This window comes from Phyllobates terribilis, unplaced genomic scaffold, assembly GCF_046119375.1.
Source record: "Phyllobates terribilis strain yellow unplaced genomic scaffold, ASM4611937v1 Scaffold_10__3_contigs__length_209671492, whole genome shotgun sequence".
NCBI classification, from domain to species: Eukaryota; Metazoa; Chordata; class Amphibia; order Anura; family Dendrobatidae; genus Phyllobates; species Phyllobates terribilis.
The window spans coordinates 162033620-162052942 of NW_027362770.1; the positions used below are offsets into that span (position 1 = coordinate 162033620).

The 19323-nt window shown below is 44.6% G+C and overlaps 1 protein-coding gene across 3 annotated transcripts in view; it reads left to right on the forward strand.

The window, feature by feature from the left end:
- The window catches only part of PARVB (parvin beta), a 33863-nt gene extending 25714 nt beyond the window's left edge, over window positions 1–8149 (forward strand). For 2 of the 3 annotated variants that reach the window (XM_073650043.1, XM_073650042.1), the window contains exons 11-13: window positions 1115–1216; window positions 3285–3357; window positions 5946–8149. In XM_073650043.1, the coding sequence (XP_073506144.1) occupies window positions 1115–1216; window positions 3285–3357; window positions 5946–6022 (252 nt within the window). In that variant the 3' untranslated portion in view covers window positions 6023–8149. The remainder of the gene's footprint in view (window positions 1–1114; window positions 1217–3284; window positions 3358–5945) is intronic. The other variant, XM_073650041.1, reaches the window with a different exon arrangement.
- Window positions 8150–19323: the final 11174 nt, after the last annotated feature.

The following is a 19323-nucleotide window of genomic DNA, read 5'->3' on the forward strand; positions in this document are numbered from 1 at the left end:
TGTGAAGGGGGCTGGCTTAGTGGCTCATTCCTCTGTCTAGAAGGGGGCTGGCTTAGTGGCTCATTCCTCTGTCTAGAAGGGGGCTGGCTTAGTGGCTCATTCCTCTGTCTAGAAGGGGGCTGACTTAGTGGCTCATTCCTCTGTCTAGAAGGGGGCTGGCTTAGTGGCTCATTCCTCTGTCTAGAAGGGGGCTGGCTTAGTGGCTCATTTCTCTGTCCAGGAGGGGGCTGGCTTAGTGGCTCATTTCTCTGTCCAGGAGGGGGCTGGCTTAGTGGCTCATTTCTCTGTCCAGGAGGGGGCTGGCTTAGTGGCTCATTTCTCTGTCCAGGAGGGGGCTGGCTTAGTGGCTCATTTCTCTGTCCAGGAGGGGGCTGGCTTAGTGGCTCATTTCTCTGTCCAGGAGGGGGCTGGCTTAGTGGCTCATTTCTCTGTCCAGGAGGGGGCTGGCTTAGTGGCTCATTTCTCTGTCCAGGAGGGGGCTGGCTTAGTGGCTCATTTCTCTGTCCAGGAGGGGGCTGGCTTAGTGGCTCATTTCTCTGTCCAGGAGGGGGCTGGCTTAGTGGCTCATTTCTCTGTCCAGGAGGGGGCTGGCTTAGTGGCTCATTTCTCTGTCCAGGAGGGGGCTGGCTTAGTGGCTCATTTCTCTGTCCAGGAGGGGGCTGGCTTAGTGGCTCATTTCTCTGTCCAGGAGGGGGCTGGCTTAGTGGCTCATTTCTCTGTCCAGGAGGGGGCTGGCTTAGTGGCTCATTTCTCTGTCCAGGAGGGGGCTGGCTTTGTGGCTCATTCCTCTGTCCAGAAGGGGGCTGGCTTAGCTATTGAATTATGCCAAAAAGCCAGCCCCCTTCATACACCGCTATGGTCAATTGCGTGCAGCTCACGTCTTTGTTTAGAAAGGGACCGACAGGCTTAATTCCGTAGCTAAGCCAGCCCCCTTCTGGACAGAGAAGTGAACTACATGCCATTGAACAAAGCTGTGTATGAAGGGAGCTGGCCGGTTGGCTGAATATGGTCAGTGGCTTCTAGCTATATCTATTATACCTCTATATAAATTTGTTATTGCTGTGATTTCTCCTGACATGCGGAGTCTCATTACTGGGTTATTCTTCGTCCCTAGTTTGCTGATGGGGTTTACCTTGTCCTCCTCATGGGACTCCTGGAGAACTATTTCGTCCCACTGCACAACTTCTTCTTGACCCCAGAAGACTTTGATCAGAAGGTAAGCCGGAGAGAGATGTTCCTCTGTTATTCCTCCTGGGTGTTAACATTAGTTGCACTAGACGGCCGGGTCCCCACTGATTGGCCAGTCTATGGAGGACACGCCCCCATCTGGTAACACCCAGTTGTCAATTTTATTTCTAAATTTCCAGGAGGATTAACAGAGGGTCGGCACAACGTAGTGTTCTACAATGCTCCAGAATGGTGGCTTACAATTGTAAACTAAAACGGATGTGACAGAAGGGATGACGGGTCCAATTTCAAAGCAATTTAGAGTAGATTTTTAGCAAAATTGCTCGTAATTACCCGTGAAACGTTTTGTACCAAAAGGCCAATTTCCGTGTCGTCTTGTGTGCACAACTTTTGCAAACACTTCTTAAAATGAATCTAAAACAAATTATACATGTAGATTAAATATTTTCCCGTAATTTCTGAATTTTTTTGCTTTAAAATTCTGAATCACACTTGCATAAATCAGAAGGTGATATTTTAATTTGTCAGTCTGTGCCACCTAGTGGACACATCGTGGTACGTGCCAGGAAAACCGCTTCATCTCTAAGGTGACTGCGTCTCCTTTTCTTTATGGTCTGAGTGTTTTTTATTCTATTTTTGATGATTAAATGGTCAAAAAACGTTGTGTCAATCAATAGTAAGCTATAAACAACGTTTTAATCTGATCGGCGAAATATGCTGCTTTCTCCACTTATGAGCCACTTTATTCTCCATTCCCTCTGCTTTTTGAGTTCATTCACTTTGAAAATCACTGAGGGATCAGATGACAGCTGCCTACAGAAGTCTATGGTGAGGGGAGGAGGTGGAACAAAATGACTGTGGCTAGAGAAATATTTTTTTTTTTCTGCTTTCTAGTAAGTGTTTATCTCATCTCCAGGGCTGGATTCACGGCTACAGCTGCTCAGTATTTCTATATAATGTCCTCTATGTGCTACATAGAGGAGAGCAGTAATTCCTGATGTGTGATAGTGGTGATGCCATCCTTGATACATTTTCCACCTGTCTGGTGATAATTGTTGCTAAATGGACATTCTCTTTAAGGCGTGACTTGAATCTATGGTTCTCGATGTTCTGAGATGTATATTCCACGAGTGGAAAAAAAAATTAGTGCGGCTAGAGAGAATTTTTTTTTTCAGCTTTCTAGTAAGTGTTTATCTCATTCCAGAGCTGGATTCACAGCTACACTTACTAGAAAGCTGAAAAATTTATTTCTCTAGCCGCGTGATACATGTCCAATCCTGGAATGTATCACTACGATCACAAGTCAGGAATTCCTGCTCTCCTGTCTTTATGTAGCACGAATAGGACATTATATAGAAGTACTGAGCAGTTGTAGCTGTGAATCCAGCTCTAAACACTTAATAGAAAGCAAAAAAAAATTCTAGCTCATCCCAGAGCTGGATTCACAGCTACAACTGCTCAGTACTTCTATATAATGTCCTCTGTGCTACATAAACACAGGAGAGCAGAAATTCCTGACTTGTGATCATAGTGATACCATCCGTGATACATTTCTGGATTGGACATGTATCACGTGGCTAGAGAAAAACATTTTTCTTTCTAGTAAGTGTAGCTGTGAATCCAGCTCTGGAATGAGATAATTACTAGAAAGCTGAAAATGTATTTCTTTCTGTAGCCACATGATACATGTCCTATTTGTATCACGGATGGTATCACTGCGATCACAAGTCAGGAATTCCTGCTCTCCTGTCTTCATGTAGCGCATAGAGGACATTATATAGAAGTACTGAGCAGTTGTAGCTGTGAATCCAGCTCTGGAATGAGATAAACAACTGCTCAGTACTTCTATATAATGTCCTCTATGCGCTACATAAAGACAGGAGAGCAGGAATTCCTGACTTGTGATCGTGGTGATACCATCTGTGATACATTTACCACCTGTCTGGTGATAATTTCTGCTAAATGGACATCCCCTTTAAGGCGTGAGTTAGTTAATTGATGGAATCTCTGGCTCGAGATGTTCTGAGATGTATTCCAGGATTGGGCATGTATCTTTGTGTATATCTTGTGATTGTAATGAGGGTCTGTCGTTGCAGGTCCACAATGTCATCTTTGCTTTCGAATTGATGCAAGATGGAGGTCTCAAGAAGCCAAAAGCGAGACCGGAAGGTATAGATTATTACGAATGGTAAAATTCATTACATACCAGGTTATCAAATATTGTAGAATATAGGACACAGAGGGGTGACTTTAAAGGGGTGCTTCCCGATCGATGGCTGTCTGACCTCTTGGACCTCCACCAATCCCGAGAACCGGGGCTCTTCAGTGGTGGTCGATCATGTGCACTTCCACTCCATTCATTCTTACAGCTATCGGACCCCCGGCTAACTCCAGTGGTCCGGTTTAGGAATGAATGGCTTGGATGTGCTCTTCAGAGCCCCAGTTTCTGGGATCGGTGCCAGGACCCCCAGCAATCAGAGATTTATCCCCAATATGATGGATAGGAAATAATTTTTTAACTTGATCATACCCCTTTAAGTTTCTGGGCCCCATTGTAAATAAAAAAAAAAAAAATCTAAAACCCCCAAATGTACCTGTACTATAGCTAAGACTTTTTTGTTTGGCCTTCCATTTTATGTGAATAGGGACCTATTGACTCTTCCATCCCGGCAGATGAAAGGAATGTAAGGATTGGGCATATCGAATTTCAATATGGCCTATCATTTATTCTCACAAGAGATAAGCCGATGCCAGAAGTGGCTTATTCTCCTCCTCCTCCCATTCAGAACGTATGCCAAATCGAGCACACATGAGTATGGTCTAGAACAATTGCTGTCAGACCAATTGGCTTTCTGCCCACATCTAATGATGTGTTTTTACAGGATTAGGAAAAACTTGGCTGCTTTCTTCCAAAACAGCGCCACCCCTGTTGACAGGCTGTGAGTGGTATTGCAGCTCAGTCCCATTCACATAGAAGGAGCTGAGCTGCAATACCAGACACTACCTGCTGACAGGAGGGGCCCTTTTGTTAATGAAAAACGTATATTTAAATTTTTAATATATTTTTTTTCCTCCTATCCTGTACAGCCCCTTTAAGAATCTCAAGGACGGTTAGTTTTTGATCTCTCATCATTTGCAGGACCGGAGCGTAATCTGTCGGTATTCTGGTCCTGGCGTGGAATAAAATGACTCTGTAAATTGGGTTATTATTCTGATTTTGCACATGTCGCCCTGAGGTGGCGAGGATTACACATCAATGTGATAATGGACTTCGCCCTTCACAGCAAAGCTGGACGACTCCATTTCCTTATTATTTTTATCCCTTGAGACACTAAATTTACTGCAATCTGATTGGTTCAATCTGTTAGGGTTACATAAATAATTAAATACTCCTGGAATAACCTTTACTTTGTCCAAGTCACGATGACATTGGGCCAGGAGTTATCAATCACAGAGATCAATTAATAATATATATATATATATATCAAATATCCTGGAACTGTCTTCTCAATAAAGAAAATCACTTAAAGAATCTGTGATCAGCTGATCGACTCCTAGTCTGGCTGAGCTTTTTCTCTACAGCAGCCACTGCTGGCGAAATGTGGTATTACACTATGAAAATTCAGATGAATTCCCATGCATGTAGCATGATGACATGTCAGAACGGGAGCCTCTCTGATAGCACAGGGGATCCCTTCTATTATGCTACTGGCTCCAGTAGGGTGTGTGGTCAGGGGAAATCTGTAGGGGAGAACCAATTTTTAATTAATAAAAAAAAAAAATAAAAAGGAAAAATAAACTCCCATGAGAACTATGAATGAAATAAAAAAAAAACAAAACAAAAATAAAATAGATATATATTTCTGAAATTAAAGAAAAAAAAAAATATAATATACGGTGAAATAAAAGAATAAAAAAAAAATATATAATATATGGTGAAATAAAAGAATAAAAATTATATATATAATATATGGTGAAATAAAAGAATAAAAATTATATACGGTGAAATAAAAGAATACAAAAATATATAAAGAATAAAAAAAAAATAAATTAATAATAAAAAAATATATATATATAATATATATATATACGGTGGAATAAAAATATATATAATATATACGGTGAAATAAAAATATATATAATATATACGGTGAAATAAAGGAATAAAAAAATATATATAATATATACGGTGAAATAAAGGAATTAAAAAATATATGTAATATACAGTGAAAAAAGAATAAAAAAATATATATAAAATACGGTGAAATAAAAGAAAAAACAAATATATTATATTAATTTTAGATTTTTAAAATGGAAAAGATAAATGAAAAAATAGAATAAGTGCACTATCAATATACTATCTGGTCCTTTTTAAAGGGGTTGTCCAGTGTACAAAATCCAGTGTTTTATTGAGTGGTTACAAAGAGCTGTCCTGCAGTGTACAGAGTGAGGATGCAGCAGCGCCATAGGCTCTGTAGTGGCCGTTCTCAAGCACTGCAGTTCAGCTCCCATTGAAGTGAATGGGATCTGTGTTACAATACCTTAGAACGGCCACTACACTGTGTACGGCGCTGTGGTGTCCTCAATCTGTACTCTCTTTACTATAGATTACTGTTGGACGCTGATCGTTCAGGTGTCGGCTGACGGATCCACACCTATCTGATATTGATGACTTAAGTCCTGGACAGCCCCTTTTAAGTGTATAAATAAATACATTTAAAAAAAATCTAATTTTTTTTCTTTTTTCTTCTTTGCAGACATCGTAAATCTGGACTTGAAGTCCACGATGAGAGTGTTATACAATCTGTTTACAAAGTATAAGAACATTGAATGAGACACTGACCCCAAAAAAAGACTCTTATGTTGTGTGTTTTTTTTTTTATTGGTCTGAATGTAAAATGTTTTTTCAGGATTCACTCCACTTTCTCAGCTATCACTTACATGGGGCTGCACTTGTGAGAATTCTCAACTTTTTCCTTCTTAAGGAATCTGAAAAACTTTTTCTATGTAGGTGTTTTTTTTTTGTTTTGTATTATTTTTTTTTTTTTGGGCAAAAGTCGAACCACACTGTTTTTAGGGTTTGCTGGGTACTGAAGTGGTCCTTCTCACCTAAACAATATGTGTAGGGATTAATGACTACTGCAGCCACAAAACTCCTCCTTTCCCAATGGCCAACATATCAGGAGGTTTCTATTCTCTTCGGATCAATTACGTCTGAGCAAAATTTGGGACATTTTTGACCACCTATTGTAGGTAGAAAAATGAGCCACTCACCACTGCACGTTAAAATAAGCTTTATTTGCAGTTCCAAGCAGAATTTGTGGGGACAAAGTGGCTGACAGACGTTTCGCATGTGAGTCTCGCTTCTTCTGAGGCTCCGAGGACGCCCAGAGGAAGCGTGACTCACATGCGAAACGTCTGTCAGTGCCTCAATCTCTGCCTACTATAGTAAATGAGCCTCTACTCCATACTGATGGGTTGTGTAGAAGTTTTCAGTGCGTGTCTGCTCCTTTTTCCGGACGTCTTGAATGCTGCACAGTTTGGGTTATATGAGAGTCAAAAGTGATAGAGACATTCAGGTCAAATTAATGTCCGCAGACCCTGAATTATTGATCAACGCTCTCTGTATTACTTGGTAACATCCGCAGGTAATGACGAGATTCTCTGCCCGACATAAATTTCCTTTCCTTCATCATCGTGGGAGAACGCTAGTGTCCTCATTGTGACTTTAGGCTGAAAGAAAAGAAAAGAATTTGACGCATAAAACTATATATTTTTTTTTCAAAGGGTTTTTCAGAGTCCACTATATTTAAGCCCGCCTGATCGTCTGATTGAGTGATCGCTGATGCTCCAGCAATGCTCCATAATTTAACTATTGGCTTCAATAAATGAAGCTGTAATACCAGGCACAGCCACTACTAATTTTATGGCGCTGTCTTGGAATACCACTGTTCTTTTAACCAGCCGATCAGCACAGCAGCGATCAGCCCGACTGAAATGAATAGTCTATTAATCGTCATCATGGGGTTAATATTTTGTCTCCTTTTTTTTAATGATGGTATATGTAGTTTTGTTTATCTCCAGCATTATTTTCTGACTGTATGACATTGTTGTGTTCAGAAGCTGCATCCAAATCTGAGATCGTAGCCTGTTTCCTGACTCTACTGGAAGCTTTAATGAACAGCGGCGCTTACACTGGTTTAATATATTGATATGTAAATGCAATGATTACATAAATGCTGATCTATGACCGTATAGAAATTATCTACTTGAAAAGCTGAGTTAATTTGTATATATATTACTTTACTTATCCTGTACTGTTCCTGAGTTACAATCCTGTATTATACTCCAGAGCTGCACTCACTATTCTGCTGGTGCAGTCACTGTGTACATACATTACATTACTGATCCTGAGTTACATCCTGTATTATACTCCAGAGCTGCACTCACTATTCTGCCGGTGCAGTCACTATGTACATACATTACATTACTGATCCTGAGTTACATCCTGTATTACACTCCAGAGCTGCACTCACTATTCTGCTGGTGCAGTCACTGTGTACATACATTACATTACTGATCCTGTACTGATCCTGAGTTACCTCCTGTATTACACTCCAGAGCTGTGCTCACTATTCTGCTGGTGCAATCACTGTGCACATACATTACTGATCCTGTACTGATCCTGAGTTACCTCCTGTATTATACTCCAGAGCTGCGCTCACTATTCTGCTGGTGCAGTCACTGGGTACATACATTACATTACTGATCCTGTACTGATCCTGAGTTACATCCTGTATTATTATACTCCAGAGCTGCACTCACTATTCTGCTGGTGTAGTCACTATGTACATAAATTACTGATCCTGAGTTGCATCCTGTATTATACCCCAGGGCTGCACTCTCTATTCTGCTGGATGTAACTCAGGATCAGTGCAGAATAAGTAAAATAATGTATGTACACAGTGACTGCACCAGCAGAATAGTGAGTGCAGCTCTGGAGTATAATACAGGATGTAACTCAGGATCAGTAATGTAATGTATGTACACAGTGACTGCACCAGCCGAATAGTGAGTGTAGCTCTGGAGTATAATACAGGATGTAACTCAGGATCAGTACAGGATCAGTAATGTAATGTATGTACACAGTGACTGCACCAGCAGAATAGTGAGTGCAGCTCTGGAGTATAATACATTACATTACTGATCCTGAGTTACATCTTGTATTATACTCCAGAGCTACACTCACTATTCTGCTGGTGCAGTCACTGTGTACATACATTATTTTACTATTCTGCACTGATCCTGAGTTACATCCAGCAGAATAGAGAGTGCAGCCCTGGGGTATAATACAGGATGCAACTCAGGATCAGTAATTTATGTACATAGTGACTACACCAGCAGAATAGTGAGTGCAGCTCTGGAGTATAATACAGGATGTAACTCAGGATCAGTAATGTAATGTATGTATACAGTGACTGCACCAGCAGAATAGTGAGTGCAGCTCTGGAGTATAATACAGGATGTAACTCCAGATCCGTAATGTAATGTATGTACACAGTGACTGCACCAGCAGAATGGTGAGTGCAGCTCTGGAGTATAATACAGGATGTAACTCAGGATCAGTAATGTATATACAAAGGGACTTGGCTTTTGGTAGAGATTAATCCTTTTATATGAATTGCACTATATTGTTAATTGGTAGCACATTCTCCTAAAATAAAAACCCACAGGAAAATACAGGTGGTGGATGTGAACACTAGTACATGGATGACAAACTTGCTACCCCTTAAGGGGTTGTACTTAATAAGAAAAATAAAACGAAAAAAAAACATGGCTATTTTCTTCCAAAATCACAAATGTGTCGTGTGTGGTATTAAAGATCGACCACATTAATTTCAGTCCAACTGAGCTTCAATGCCAGATACTCCTGACAGAAGAGTGTGGTGCTGTTTGTAGAAGAAAGTAGCCATGTTTTTCCAATCCTAGGACATACGGGCCGGCCATATTGGTGGTTATCTAATTTTCCAGACATGGCTATTGCTAAGAAAGTGCTTGAAAATTAGTTGTATTTACTTTGCTTTATCTTATGAGAAACCATGTTTTTTGTTTTTTTTCCCCTGCAATACCCGACACAGCCCATAAACTGGAGTAGCGCTGTTTTGTGAAAATATATAAAAAAAAAAAAAAAAAATTTTTTTTTTTTTTCATTTTTCTGCGATAAATTAGTGTTTTTGCTCTGTTAATACTGTAATTACAGATGATATCAGGACTGCTGTTTTGCTAATTTATACCAAAGAGCCATGTACGGTAATACTAATGTATTACCAATAATTACCCTGTGTGCCTAATGGAAACCCACATAAAGTAGGACTCCGGTTCTGTGTGGTTCCACCTTTTATTTCCATTGCTATTTAATGCTTTTTTTTTTTTTCTCGACCTTTTTTTTTTGTATTATGTGTTGATGTATTTATTCACTGGAAATATATATGTTTAATATGAATATAATAAAATATGATGTTCTGGGATACGGATTGTAAGGTGTGTTATTTTTCAATTTTTTTAAAAAAATTTTTTGGCGTTATTATACTGAAGTTCCACCTGTTAAACATAATCCGCTTATGAAAATTATATTCTCTCTTTAAATTATTTTATTTATTTTTTTTAGGAAAAAAACAAAACAAGCCCTCATATGGCCATATTGACAGAAAAATAAAGTTATAGCTTTTGGAAGACTGGGAGGGAAAAACTGAAAGTGCAAAAAAACAATGGAAAATTGCAAGGACATGAAGGGGTTTATAGTAATATTAACAGCTGAATAATCTGATAGCGCTGTCAGAAAGAAATTTCCCCAGACCATGCCTCTTTCAGGTCATGACCCTGAATGGTGCGTTTGGATGCCGGGGCTCCATTCGATGACGTAGCATCTCAACGTTAAGTAAAAAAATTTTTTTCCTGAAGTGCTGCTTTCCGGTAGATTTAGATGTGTCCCTGGTAAATTTAATAACTCCTCCAATTTTTCAGGAACATCTTTGATAGATCCTTGGCAACATTTTGGATTTTGGAAGTCTGAGAAAGTTAGAGACCTGCAGAAACTTCTGGGCCTGGTTATACCCCTTGTTAAAAAATTTCGGTTATACCCCTTTTTAATAAATTTTCCAGATTCGCTGATTTCTAGACTGTTTTGATGGGACTTGGAAGATTTGCCAAATTTTCCAGAGGTCTCTCCTTTTTTTTTTTTGAGACGTTTTTGGAGATTGTAGTGGTTACTACAAGTCAATTGTGACCGAGAACAACTTGTGATGAGGTGACATTTTGTGGTACTGGTAGTAACATAATCTAAGAAAAAAAAAATTATTATTTTTTTTTTTTAGGAAAATATACTTTTGAAATTTGTTTGTAACATCAGTCGGAAAAGAAAAATTAAAGATCATATAGGGATCATATAGTCAGCAAAATTAGATGTGTGCTCTGTAAATACATGGAAGACGTATCAAAATGGTCGCACATCAAAAAAAAAAGAGCCCCGTTTTGAGGCTTCGGTCAATCCGTGACCTAGTTTGCGGATTGAGAAATAAATCATTTCTTTAATCCTATATATAAGGCAGGCCGGGAGAGTAATTTACTACGCTTTGTTGTTTATTGCTAGGCTTTGGGCCTAGTGGTTTCCAGGTTGCCTAGCAACTGACCAATAATTTACTGTATTAATTCCTCAAACTCAACACTTGAGATGAGACGCATGGGTACAGGAGCCAGGGTTGGATCTTTAGATTTTTTCTGAACCTACTGGATCCCCTTTTGTCCCTGTTTAGTAAAATGGCTGCCCCAGCAATATAGAGAAACACAAACTACTAAGTAATAACACGAAATATAATCACCCAGCATTGGGAGCTAAATTACCGATATAAGACCGGCTTTACATTTTTTATTTTTGAAGGGAAACCCCTTTAAGTCCAAAAGTGTTAGTGATGACTGATTCTGAGTGTAGGTCAACAATATGAGATTGGTGGGGGTTTGACAGCCCAAACCAGGACCATTTTCAAGTTAATGTGGGCCCTTGGCGGCAAAGTCCCATTCGGTTCCTGTTCACATTAAATTTTTCCTCTTCTTCCAAAAGCTAGACATTTTTGGTTGCCGGAGCTGAGTCAGGACTTGTTTTCTGTGGTTTGAGATGGAGCTTTTATCATTACCATTTTGGGGTCCATATGACTCGCCCAGGGGGATATGGGGGACTCGGTACCCGGGCCTTTACCTTCTTGGGATGTCACGGCGGTCGGCCCCCGGACCTGTACCCTGGGGTCACCCTTAAAAGGGGTTGTTGCTTGAAAGGATGATAAACGGTTTTGTCTCGTGACGCCACCTGTGGTTCCCGGTAATGAGTACCAGTGCTGCTGCTGACCTCCGGGGGTGATGGGATGGCAGCTGAGATGTTTCTGCTCCCCACAGGCGGAGCGGGCCCCCGGAGCAGGGTTGATGGAAGGGATGCAGGTGAGAGGTGGCCCAGCCGGGTCAGGGGAGAATAACAGACACGCACACAGGGGGTTCGCTTCAGTACCTTTACTGGTGTAACGGCTGGTACAGTCCAGGGTACTTGGTAGGAAGGGTGCACTTCTGGACTCTCCCCAGTGAACAGGTATAAGGCCTCCTTGTCTGTTTCTCTCTTTTTCTCTCTCTTTCTCTCTCTCTTTCTCTTTCTCTCTCTTTCTCTCTCTCTCTTTCTCTCTCTTTCTTTCTCTCTCTTTCTTTCTCTCTCTCTTTCTCTCTATACTGGGGCCTTCGTGGTTCTTTGGATGGTTGCAGCTTCAGGTTGACCAGGGGTCTAGAATCCCCTTGGTATACCAGTTATTCCTACTGGGCGTAGAGAACCATGTAGGCGCAGACCCGGTGTCCGGCTTGTGTTCTGGGGTGAGCCTAAGATGCTCCTCTGCCCCCCAACACTTCTCTCTCCTCTCCTTGCCTCCGGCCACGCTCTAGGCCCTCAACTTCAGCACGTGCTTTAGGCCTTAACTTGCCCTCAGTACAGCAGCTAACATGTGCTTCTTCTTCGCTGCTCTAAAGTGTCAGCTCACTCTGCCTACCTAACTCCACCCTCCAGTATATATATCCCTAACAGGGCTCCCTCTGGTGGTGTGAGGTGGAAGGATGGAGGTGTCTGTGTGTACTGAGGACCTCTTGTAGAGAAGTCCGTCCATGCACCCTTTTGGGTCCTGTGGTACCTGTGGGTAGCAGGGTGCCACATTCCCCCCTAGTACAATTCAGTACTCCTGGACTGAAGCATTTTTGTAACCTGGGAACAACAATTATAATAACAATAACACATAGATAATATGGCATGTTAAAAATAAAACGCATATCAAAGGCACACAATAAATAACAATAGGCAATACCCAAACTGGGTAACTATGTACAAGTTTGACACATTTTTACACTTCAGGCTTTTGTACTTTATTCTCTATACCTGGTAGGGATTTGGCCTTGTGTGCTGCGTGTGGATCTACCTAGCACTGGGGTGATACTGGTGTCTGTCTCTGACGTGCATGCACTATCCGCTAACCTATCAGGTGTACGTGCGGGTAAGTTATAGAACTGCCTCAACATCTCTATAGGGCTGGCAAGTGCACTGTTTACTGGACCCTCAGGCTGGTGATCCTCCTCTTACTGGGGACTCTTCCTGTTCCTGAGCAGGTTCTTCTTGTGGTGGAGGTTCTTCTGGTGGCTGACAGAAGTGTATCACTGGTATGATAACTGCTCCATAGAGTTGAGGCCAGTCCGCGGGGAAGTCTCCTAGAACTGTATGAACTACATCTTCCTTGGGTTTTTCCGGTATTATAAGAGGTACTTCTTCCTCCTGTGTCTTCAGTAGACCTGGGCACAATTTCAAGTGGTCTCTTGAGACTGTTGTGATTGTCCTACATCCATCCTTGCTGATCAGGCAGGTTTTCGTGTTGTCAAATACGGAATTTAACACTGTGTAGGGCTCTCTTTCCCACTGGTCATCGAGCTTGTGACCTCTTCTTTTCCGCTTTAGCACTATTTCTCTGGGTGCCAAGGGTTCTGCTGATGCATGCTTGTTATACTGGTCTTCTTGTCTTTCTCTTACTTTGTTTAGACTGTCTTCAACACAGGCCTGTACTTTCCTGTACTGCTCTTGCCGATTTGTGTCCCAGTCTTCAGTGGACATATCTGCAGCAAGTTCTACCTCTCAGAGTTGCAGGTCCATGGGCAATTTTCCGGGTCTTGCTCTCATGAGGTACGCTGGGGTACAATTAGTAGAACTCACAGGTATGTGGTTATATAGGTCCACCAGGTCAGGTAGTTTGTTTGGTCACTGGTTCTTATCTTCCAAAGGTAGGGTTTTTAACAGGTCAATGACTATGTTATTCATTTTCTTGCACATACCATTGGTTTGAGGATGATATGGTGTAGTCTGGATCTTCTTACATCCATACAGGTGACAGAATTCTTTGAATAGTTCAGCTTCAAAAGCAGGGCCTTGATCTGTTAGCATCTTGTCTGGGTATTCATGGAGCTTGCAGAAGTAGGTTTGGAATGTTCTTGCTGCAGTTTCTGCTGTCAGGTCCTTGACAGGGGCTACCACCAGGAACCGGAAATAGTGATCCACCATGGTCAGGGCATAGGAACAGCCTGATCTGCTGGGTGACAGTTTGACTTGATCCAGAGCGACAATCTCCAGGGGTTGGGTTGTTTTGATGGACTGCAAGGGTGCTTTCTGACTTCCGTAGTCTTTCCTTCTGAGGCTACAGGGCCCACAATTCCGACACCACCTTCCTATGGAAAAGAATCGGTCCTTCAGCAGGGTTTCCAACTTCTTCCAGCCAAAATGACCTGCTTGGTCATGGTAGGCCTCTAGCACCATCTGGATATCTTTCCTGGGTACTACAATCTGCCACACCATTTCATGGGTTCTGGGGTTGACATACCTTCTGCACAGCTTCTCTCTGTAGATGAACAGCCGGCTTCTCTCATTCTACAGGTGTTTGGCTTGTGGAGGAGCATCTGACTAGCCCAGAGGAATGGGGATAACTTGGTACCCGGGCCTTTAGCCTGGCCTTTAGGGATGTCGCGGTGGTCGGCTCCCGGGCCCGTACCCTGGGCCTCTCCTGTAAAAGGGTTGGTGTTTTTGGTTGAGTTTATAAAAGAGTTTGTGACGCCACCTGTGGCTTCTGGTGAGGATCACCAGCGCTGCGCAGTCCACTGAGGCTGATGATAAGGCAGCTTGATGGTATAGCTCCCCACAGGTGGAGCTGGGCCTCAGGGCAGTATAAGAACGGGGATGCAGGACAAGGAGACTCAGCCGAGTCGGAGCAAGAACAGGGACGGACACAAAAGTCACTTCAGTACCTTTTACTGATGGAAGTTCAGGCACTCCCTGGAGCACTGTAGGGTGAAGGGTGTATGTCCGGATCCTCCCCAATGAGCAGGTTTTGGGCCTCCTGGTTCTTGCTGCTGTGTAATAAGTTTCTGACCTGCCTGGAGCTAGGCCTAACTTTGTCTCTGTCCTGCGCTGGCTGACCTTGTGGTAGGGCCTTCTCTTGGAGTGCACGCTACCGACCTATGGGGCCTATGTGTCTCCTGGCTCTGGTACGTATCAGCACTTTAGCGATCCTGGGACTTGTAGTTCTCCAGGGATTCCGGTTTATCTTACTGGGTCATGGAGATCCCGGTAACTGCTTCTTCGGGGTAAGCTAGTTAAGCTCCTCTGCCCCCTATGAACTAACTCTCTCTACTCGCCTTCGGCCTACTCAGACCCTCAATAGCCTACTCACACTAACGGCAGCTTGCCGTGCTTCACCGATCTTATGGCGCCGGCACACCTAAAGCTCACCTCTCTGAGCTACAACTGAGTCTAGAACGTGCTCCACTGCAGACTGGCCTCTCTCAGGCTTTTGCACTGCAGGAACTCTCTCAACAGGTTTGCTTTCTGTCAACTCCAGTCTAGACTAACTGCTGCCTGGCTCCACCTTCCCTTTTATATCCCTAACGGGCTCCTTCTGGTGGTCTGAGGTGGAAGGTGGAGATGTGTGAATGGTTATGGGGGCCTCTTGTGGAGGAATCCATCAATACACCTTTCTAGGATCTTTGATACCAAGCACAGCTGGGCTTCACATTCCCTTTAGTTAAACTCAGCACTCCCGGGCTGAAGTACATTTTACAAAAACAGTAAGCAATACTAAAACAATCTTCCCTTTATGGGAGGCACAAATCTTAAACATTGCATAACAAAACAATTACAGAGTGTCTTCAGAATCCAAGTCTCTGGTGGTGAGGTTCCCAAGAAGGATGTCCATCTCACAAGGTAGAGTACTTTGTGGTTTTTGAGGGACCTGTCCTAAACCCTCTACGTAGGCCCTGGGGTGGCTGCAGGGCATGAAGATCCCGAGTTGGACCTCCAAGAGAGCCACTCCATACAGGTTTTTCTTCTGAGGTCACCTAAAGGGCACTCCAGGGAGCGCAATTATATACAATAAGAGTTTTTGGGCTGCACACAGTCCTCAGCCACGAAGTTCTTTGGTAAATAAAGAAGTAAATAGGCAAAGTGTCCATATCACTTAAACTGTTCAAAAATAAGCAAAACACAAAATAATGTACATTTGCATGGGAAATACACAATTATGCAGTACATTACAATTTAATACTCAATACCCCAGGGGTAACTATCTACACTCTCTGAAATTTTGCTACTTTACTCAGTGTACCTAGCAGGGGGTTTACCTCTCGTGCTACGTACTGATCTGCGTAGTGCTGTGGTTGGTGCAGTGTCAGTATCAGTATCCTCAGTTACTCTACCAGTTCTACGTGTAACCATGTTGTAAAACTGCCTTAACCTCTCTCTTGGACTTGCAAGTCTACCATTGGCTGGGCCCTCTTGCTCTGCTCCTGCCAGGGATCCTTCATCCGGGGATGCTTCTTGAGCTGGCTCTTCTGCAGCACTTACAGGTACACCTTGCTGTGGAGGGTTTTCTAGCTGTTCATAGAATTGGAGTTCTGGAATGATTACTGCACCTCCTATCTGAGGCCAATCAGCTGGTGTGTCACCCTGCCTGGATGCCACTAGTGTAATAAAGCTGTGTCTGAGAGCAAGGGGGAGGTTCTCTAGTCAGGGGAACATTAGCATGCAATGCCTCCTGTCTCAGGCCAGTAGGGGGAGCAGGCTGCCCCTATAAAAGCTGGTACTGGGGACAGGGTTAGAGAGAACTGGATTGCCTGTCTCAGCTTTGAGACGTGTCCCAGAGTGGAGCAGGGACAGACAGTTGATTGCACCTAAGAGGAAGTGTGGCAGTAGGAGAGCCACAAGCCAGAGACAAGAGGCGAAGAGAGCCTGTCTTGGCAGAGAAAGACTTAGCTTTACCAGACTTTGGTGTCTGAGGCTGGAAGGATTCCACATCCCCCAGCAGAGAACCAGTCCGCAAGGGACTGTACATTCCTTGGCCTAAGAAGCCTGGAGGCCCTGCCACAACCGAAGGGACCAGAAAAGCCGTACAAGGCTGGGAGCAGAAAGGAACCCACGTCGCAGGCCATACAGGCGAGAAAGCACGGAAAGCTCGGAAACGTGGGCTGTTATCCTATCAGGAGGAGATAGTCAGAAGGAGCGCAGAAAGCACGGTAGGCCTACACCCTCACCCTGACCAGGGCCAATTTCCCCGTTGCTCTCAGACATCCAGGTCCCCTCCTAGCTGGGACTGTTTGTGGGTCAGTTTACCTGTTTAGTAAAGACCCTGGACTGCAACCTGTTGTCTGTGTGCTCCTTGCTCCTCCAGCACTACCATCACTTCCAACATCCACTATACTGCCCTGGGGCCGCACTCTTCCCGTGAGGAGTCACACCACCATGGCTGCACACCTCATCAGCCCCAGCGGTCTGCATGCAGCGGCGGTTCCTAATAACCGCAATCCACGGGTGGCGTAGTCGGACATAATCAATATAACGGACTACCACTGGCCTGACCACCCTGAGCCACGGAACCGGGTTGCCACTACTACTCCCATCGCTCCCTATTGCCCGGATCCGAGTGCCCTACGGCCCAGGGGGCGAGTCAGCTTTGGCGTAGTCGGCAGGATTTCGTGCCCGCAACCACCGGGTACTGCGTGCCTGAAAAAGACTTTTGTAACTTACCTGTGGTGAAGTTTCCCACCGTCCGGAGTCGTTTCCCGCCATCCGGAGCCGATTCCCGCCATCAGACGCCATCTTGGACCGTTTCCCGCCGTCTTCTGCCGTCTTCCCGCCATCCGCAGCTGCTTCCCGCTATCGGACGCCATCTTCAGGACGCCGCGCGGGAAGAAGAGGGGCGTGGACGTCAAAACCGCGCGAGATCCGAAGCTCCGCCCCACGCACCGACGCTGCGCAAGGTCCTGGAAGGGAGAGACAGTGACGGTGACGTCATCAGGACGCGACGCCAGGTCCTCGTCCATAGCAGCAGCAGCGGAGCCGCGGCCTACAGAAGAGGATCGTCGGAAGGTAGGCCACGCTTGACTAGGGGGGAAGGAAGATGTCGGACACAGAGGCGCCCACTACCACCAACGCAGCTGCAGCAGCGGTGATGCCCTTTTCCCTGCCCTACATCCCTGGAGCGGCCTGGCTGCCCAAATACTCAGGGGAGCCCCATGCCCTAACTGACTTCAAGGAAAGGCTATACAGTTTGTTCCACGTTTACCCCCTGACAGAGGAACAGAAGGTTAGCATACTAACAGGGCAGTTAACTGGCGCAGCCCAAAGGGAGGTAAAATCATGGCCCACTGAGGAGAAAAGGACTGTGAAGGGTATTCTGGCCCGGCTGCGGGGTACCTTTGACACACGTACCTCCGCTGAGATTAAAATGAGGTTCTATGGATGTAAGCAGCGGGCACAGGACAGCATCAGAGACTATGCCCTCAATCTGCAGGAAGCCCTGAGGGCCATCCAACAAGCTGACCCTGGCAGCGTGCAGGATACGGATAAGCTCCTAACAGAACAGTTCATAGAAGGTCTGCTGTCTAGCACCCACAGGACCCAGCTGCGCCTCATGTTCTTTCAGAACCCTGATCTGACCTTTGCCCAATTCAAGGACAGGGCCATAAGGGTGCTCCGTGAACCTGCAACCAGTGGCGCTATAAACCCCCGGCGCCCTGCTATCACCTACCACCAGGAGGCGGCGCCCTCCTCTATGGACCCCGTGGGGGCTGATGCACAGGCCCTGAACCAAGCCCCGTCGAAAGACCTGCACCACCAAGTCCAGGAGCTGACCAGGAGCGTCGCGGCGTTGACCAGGACCGTCCAGGCGTTGCAAGTGGACCCGTCAAGACCCATCGAGCTGGCTTCAAGTCCGGAGGATGTCCCGTGGCGTCGACAGAGGAGGATCCCGTCGTTCCGAGGGAGGCCCACAGACCGCTACGCAGAGGATGGACAGTCCATTTGCCGTCGATGCAACCAGCCCGGACACATTTCCAGGTACTGTAATTTAAACGGGTCCAACCTGGGGCAGAGGGCCAACCCCCAGGCATAAGATCACCAGGCCCTTATAATTGGCGTGATAAGTACGTTGGGGGGCGCCCGGTTTTACCCGTGGTGCTGGACGGTATCCCCATGAGCGCCTTGCTGGATACTGGGTCGCAAGTAACCACAATCCCTTATGTACTTTTTAAGCAGTATTGGACTGATCCTGATATCACACGGTATCCAGACAGTAACTTGAGCATCATCGCCAGTAATGGCTTACCCGTGCCGCAGATGGGGTTCAAGGAGATGACCATTAAAATTGGTAAAGTTGAACTACCGGCACAGGGAGTGATTATTGTGGACATTGACCGTCATGAAAGTCACCCTAAAATAACTGTGGGTACTAACATAATTGAAAATTGTCTTTCAGAGGTAATTGTAATCTTACAACAGGTGGCGGTGAATGCTAGTTCCAGCCAACAGAGAGTCCTCAACAAGTAGATAAAAGCCCTGATGAGACGGCAGCAGGTAGAACTGTCTGGTGGTGAGATCGGTAGCGTAAGACTCAGTGATCCATTCCCCATTTCCATGCCTCCCAAAAGTGAAATGATGATCTGGTGTCGGACTGCAATCGGGTTGAGAGGTAGAGACTACCAAGCCATGGTAGAACCCGTGTACTCAGACAGCAGGCCCACCATTTT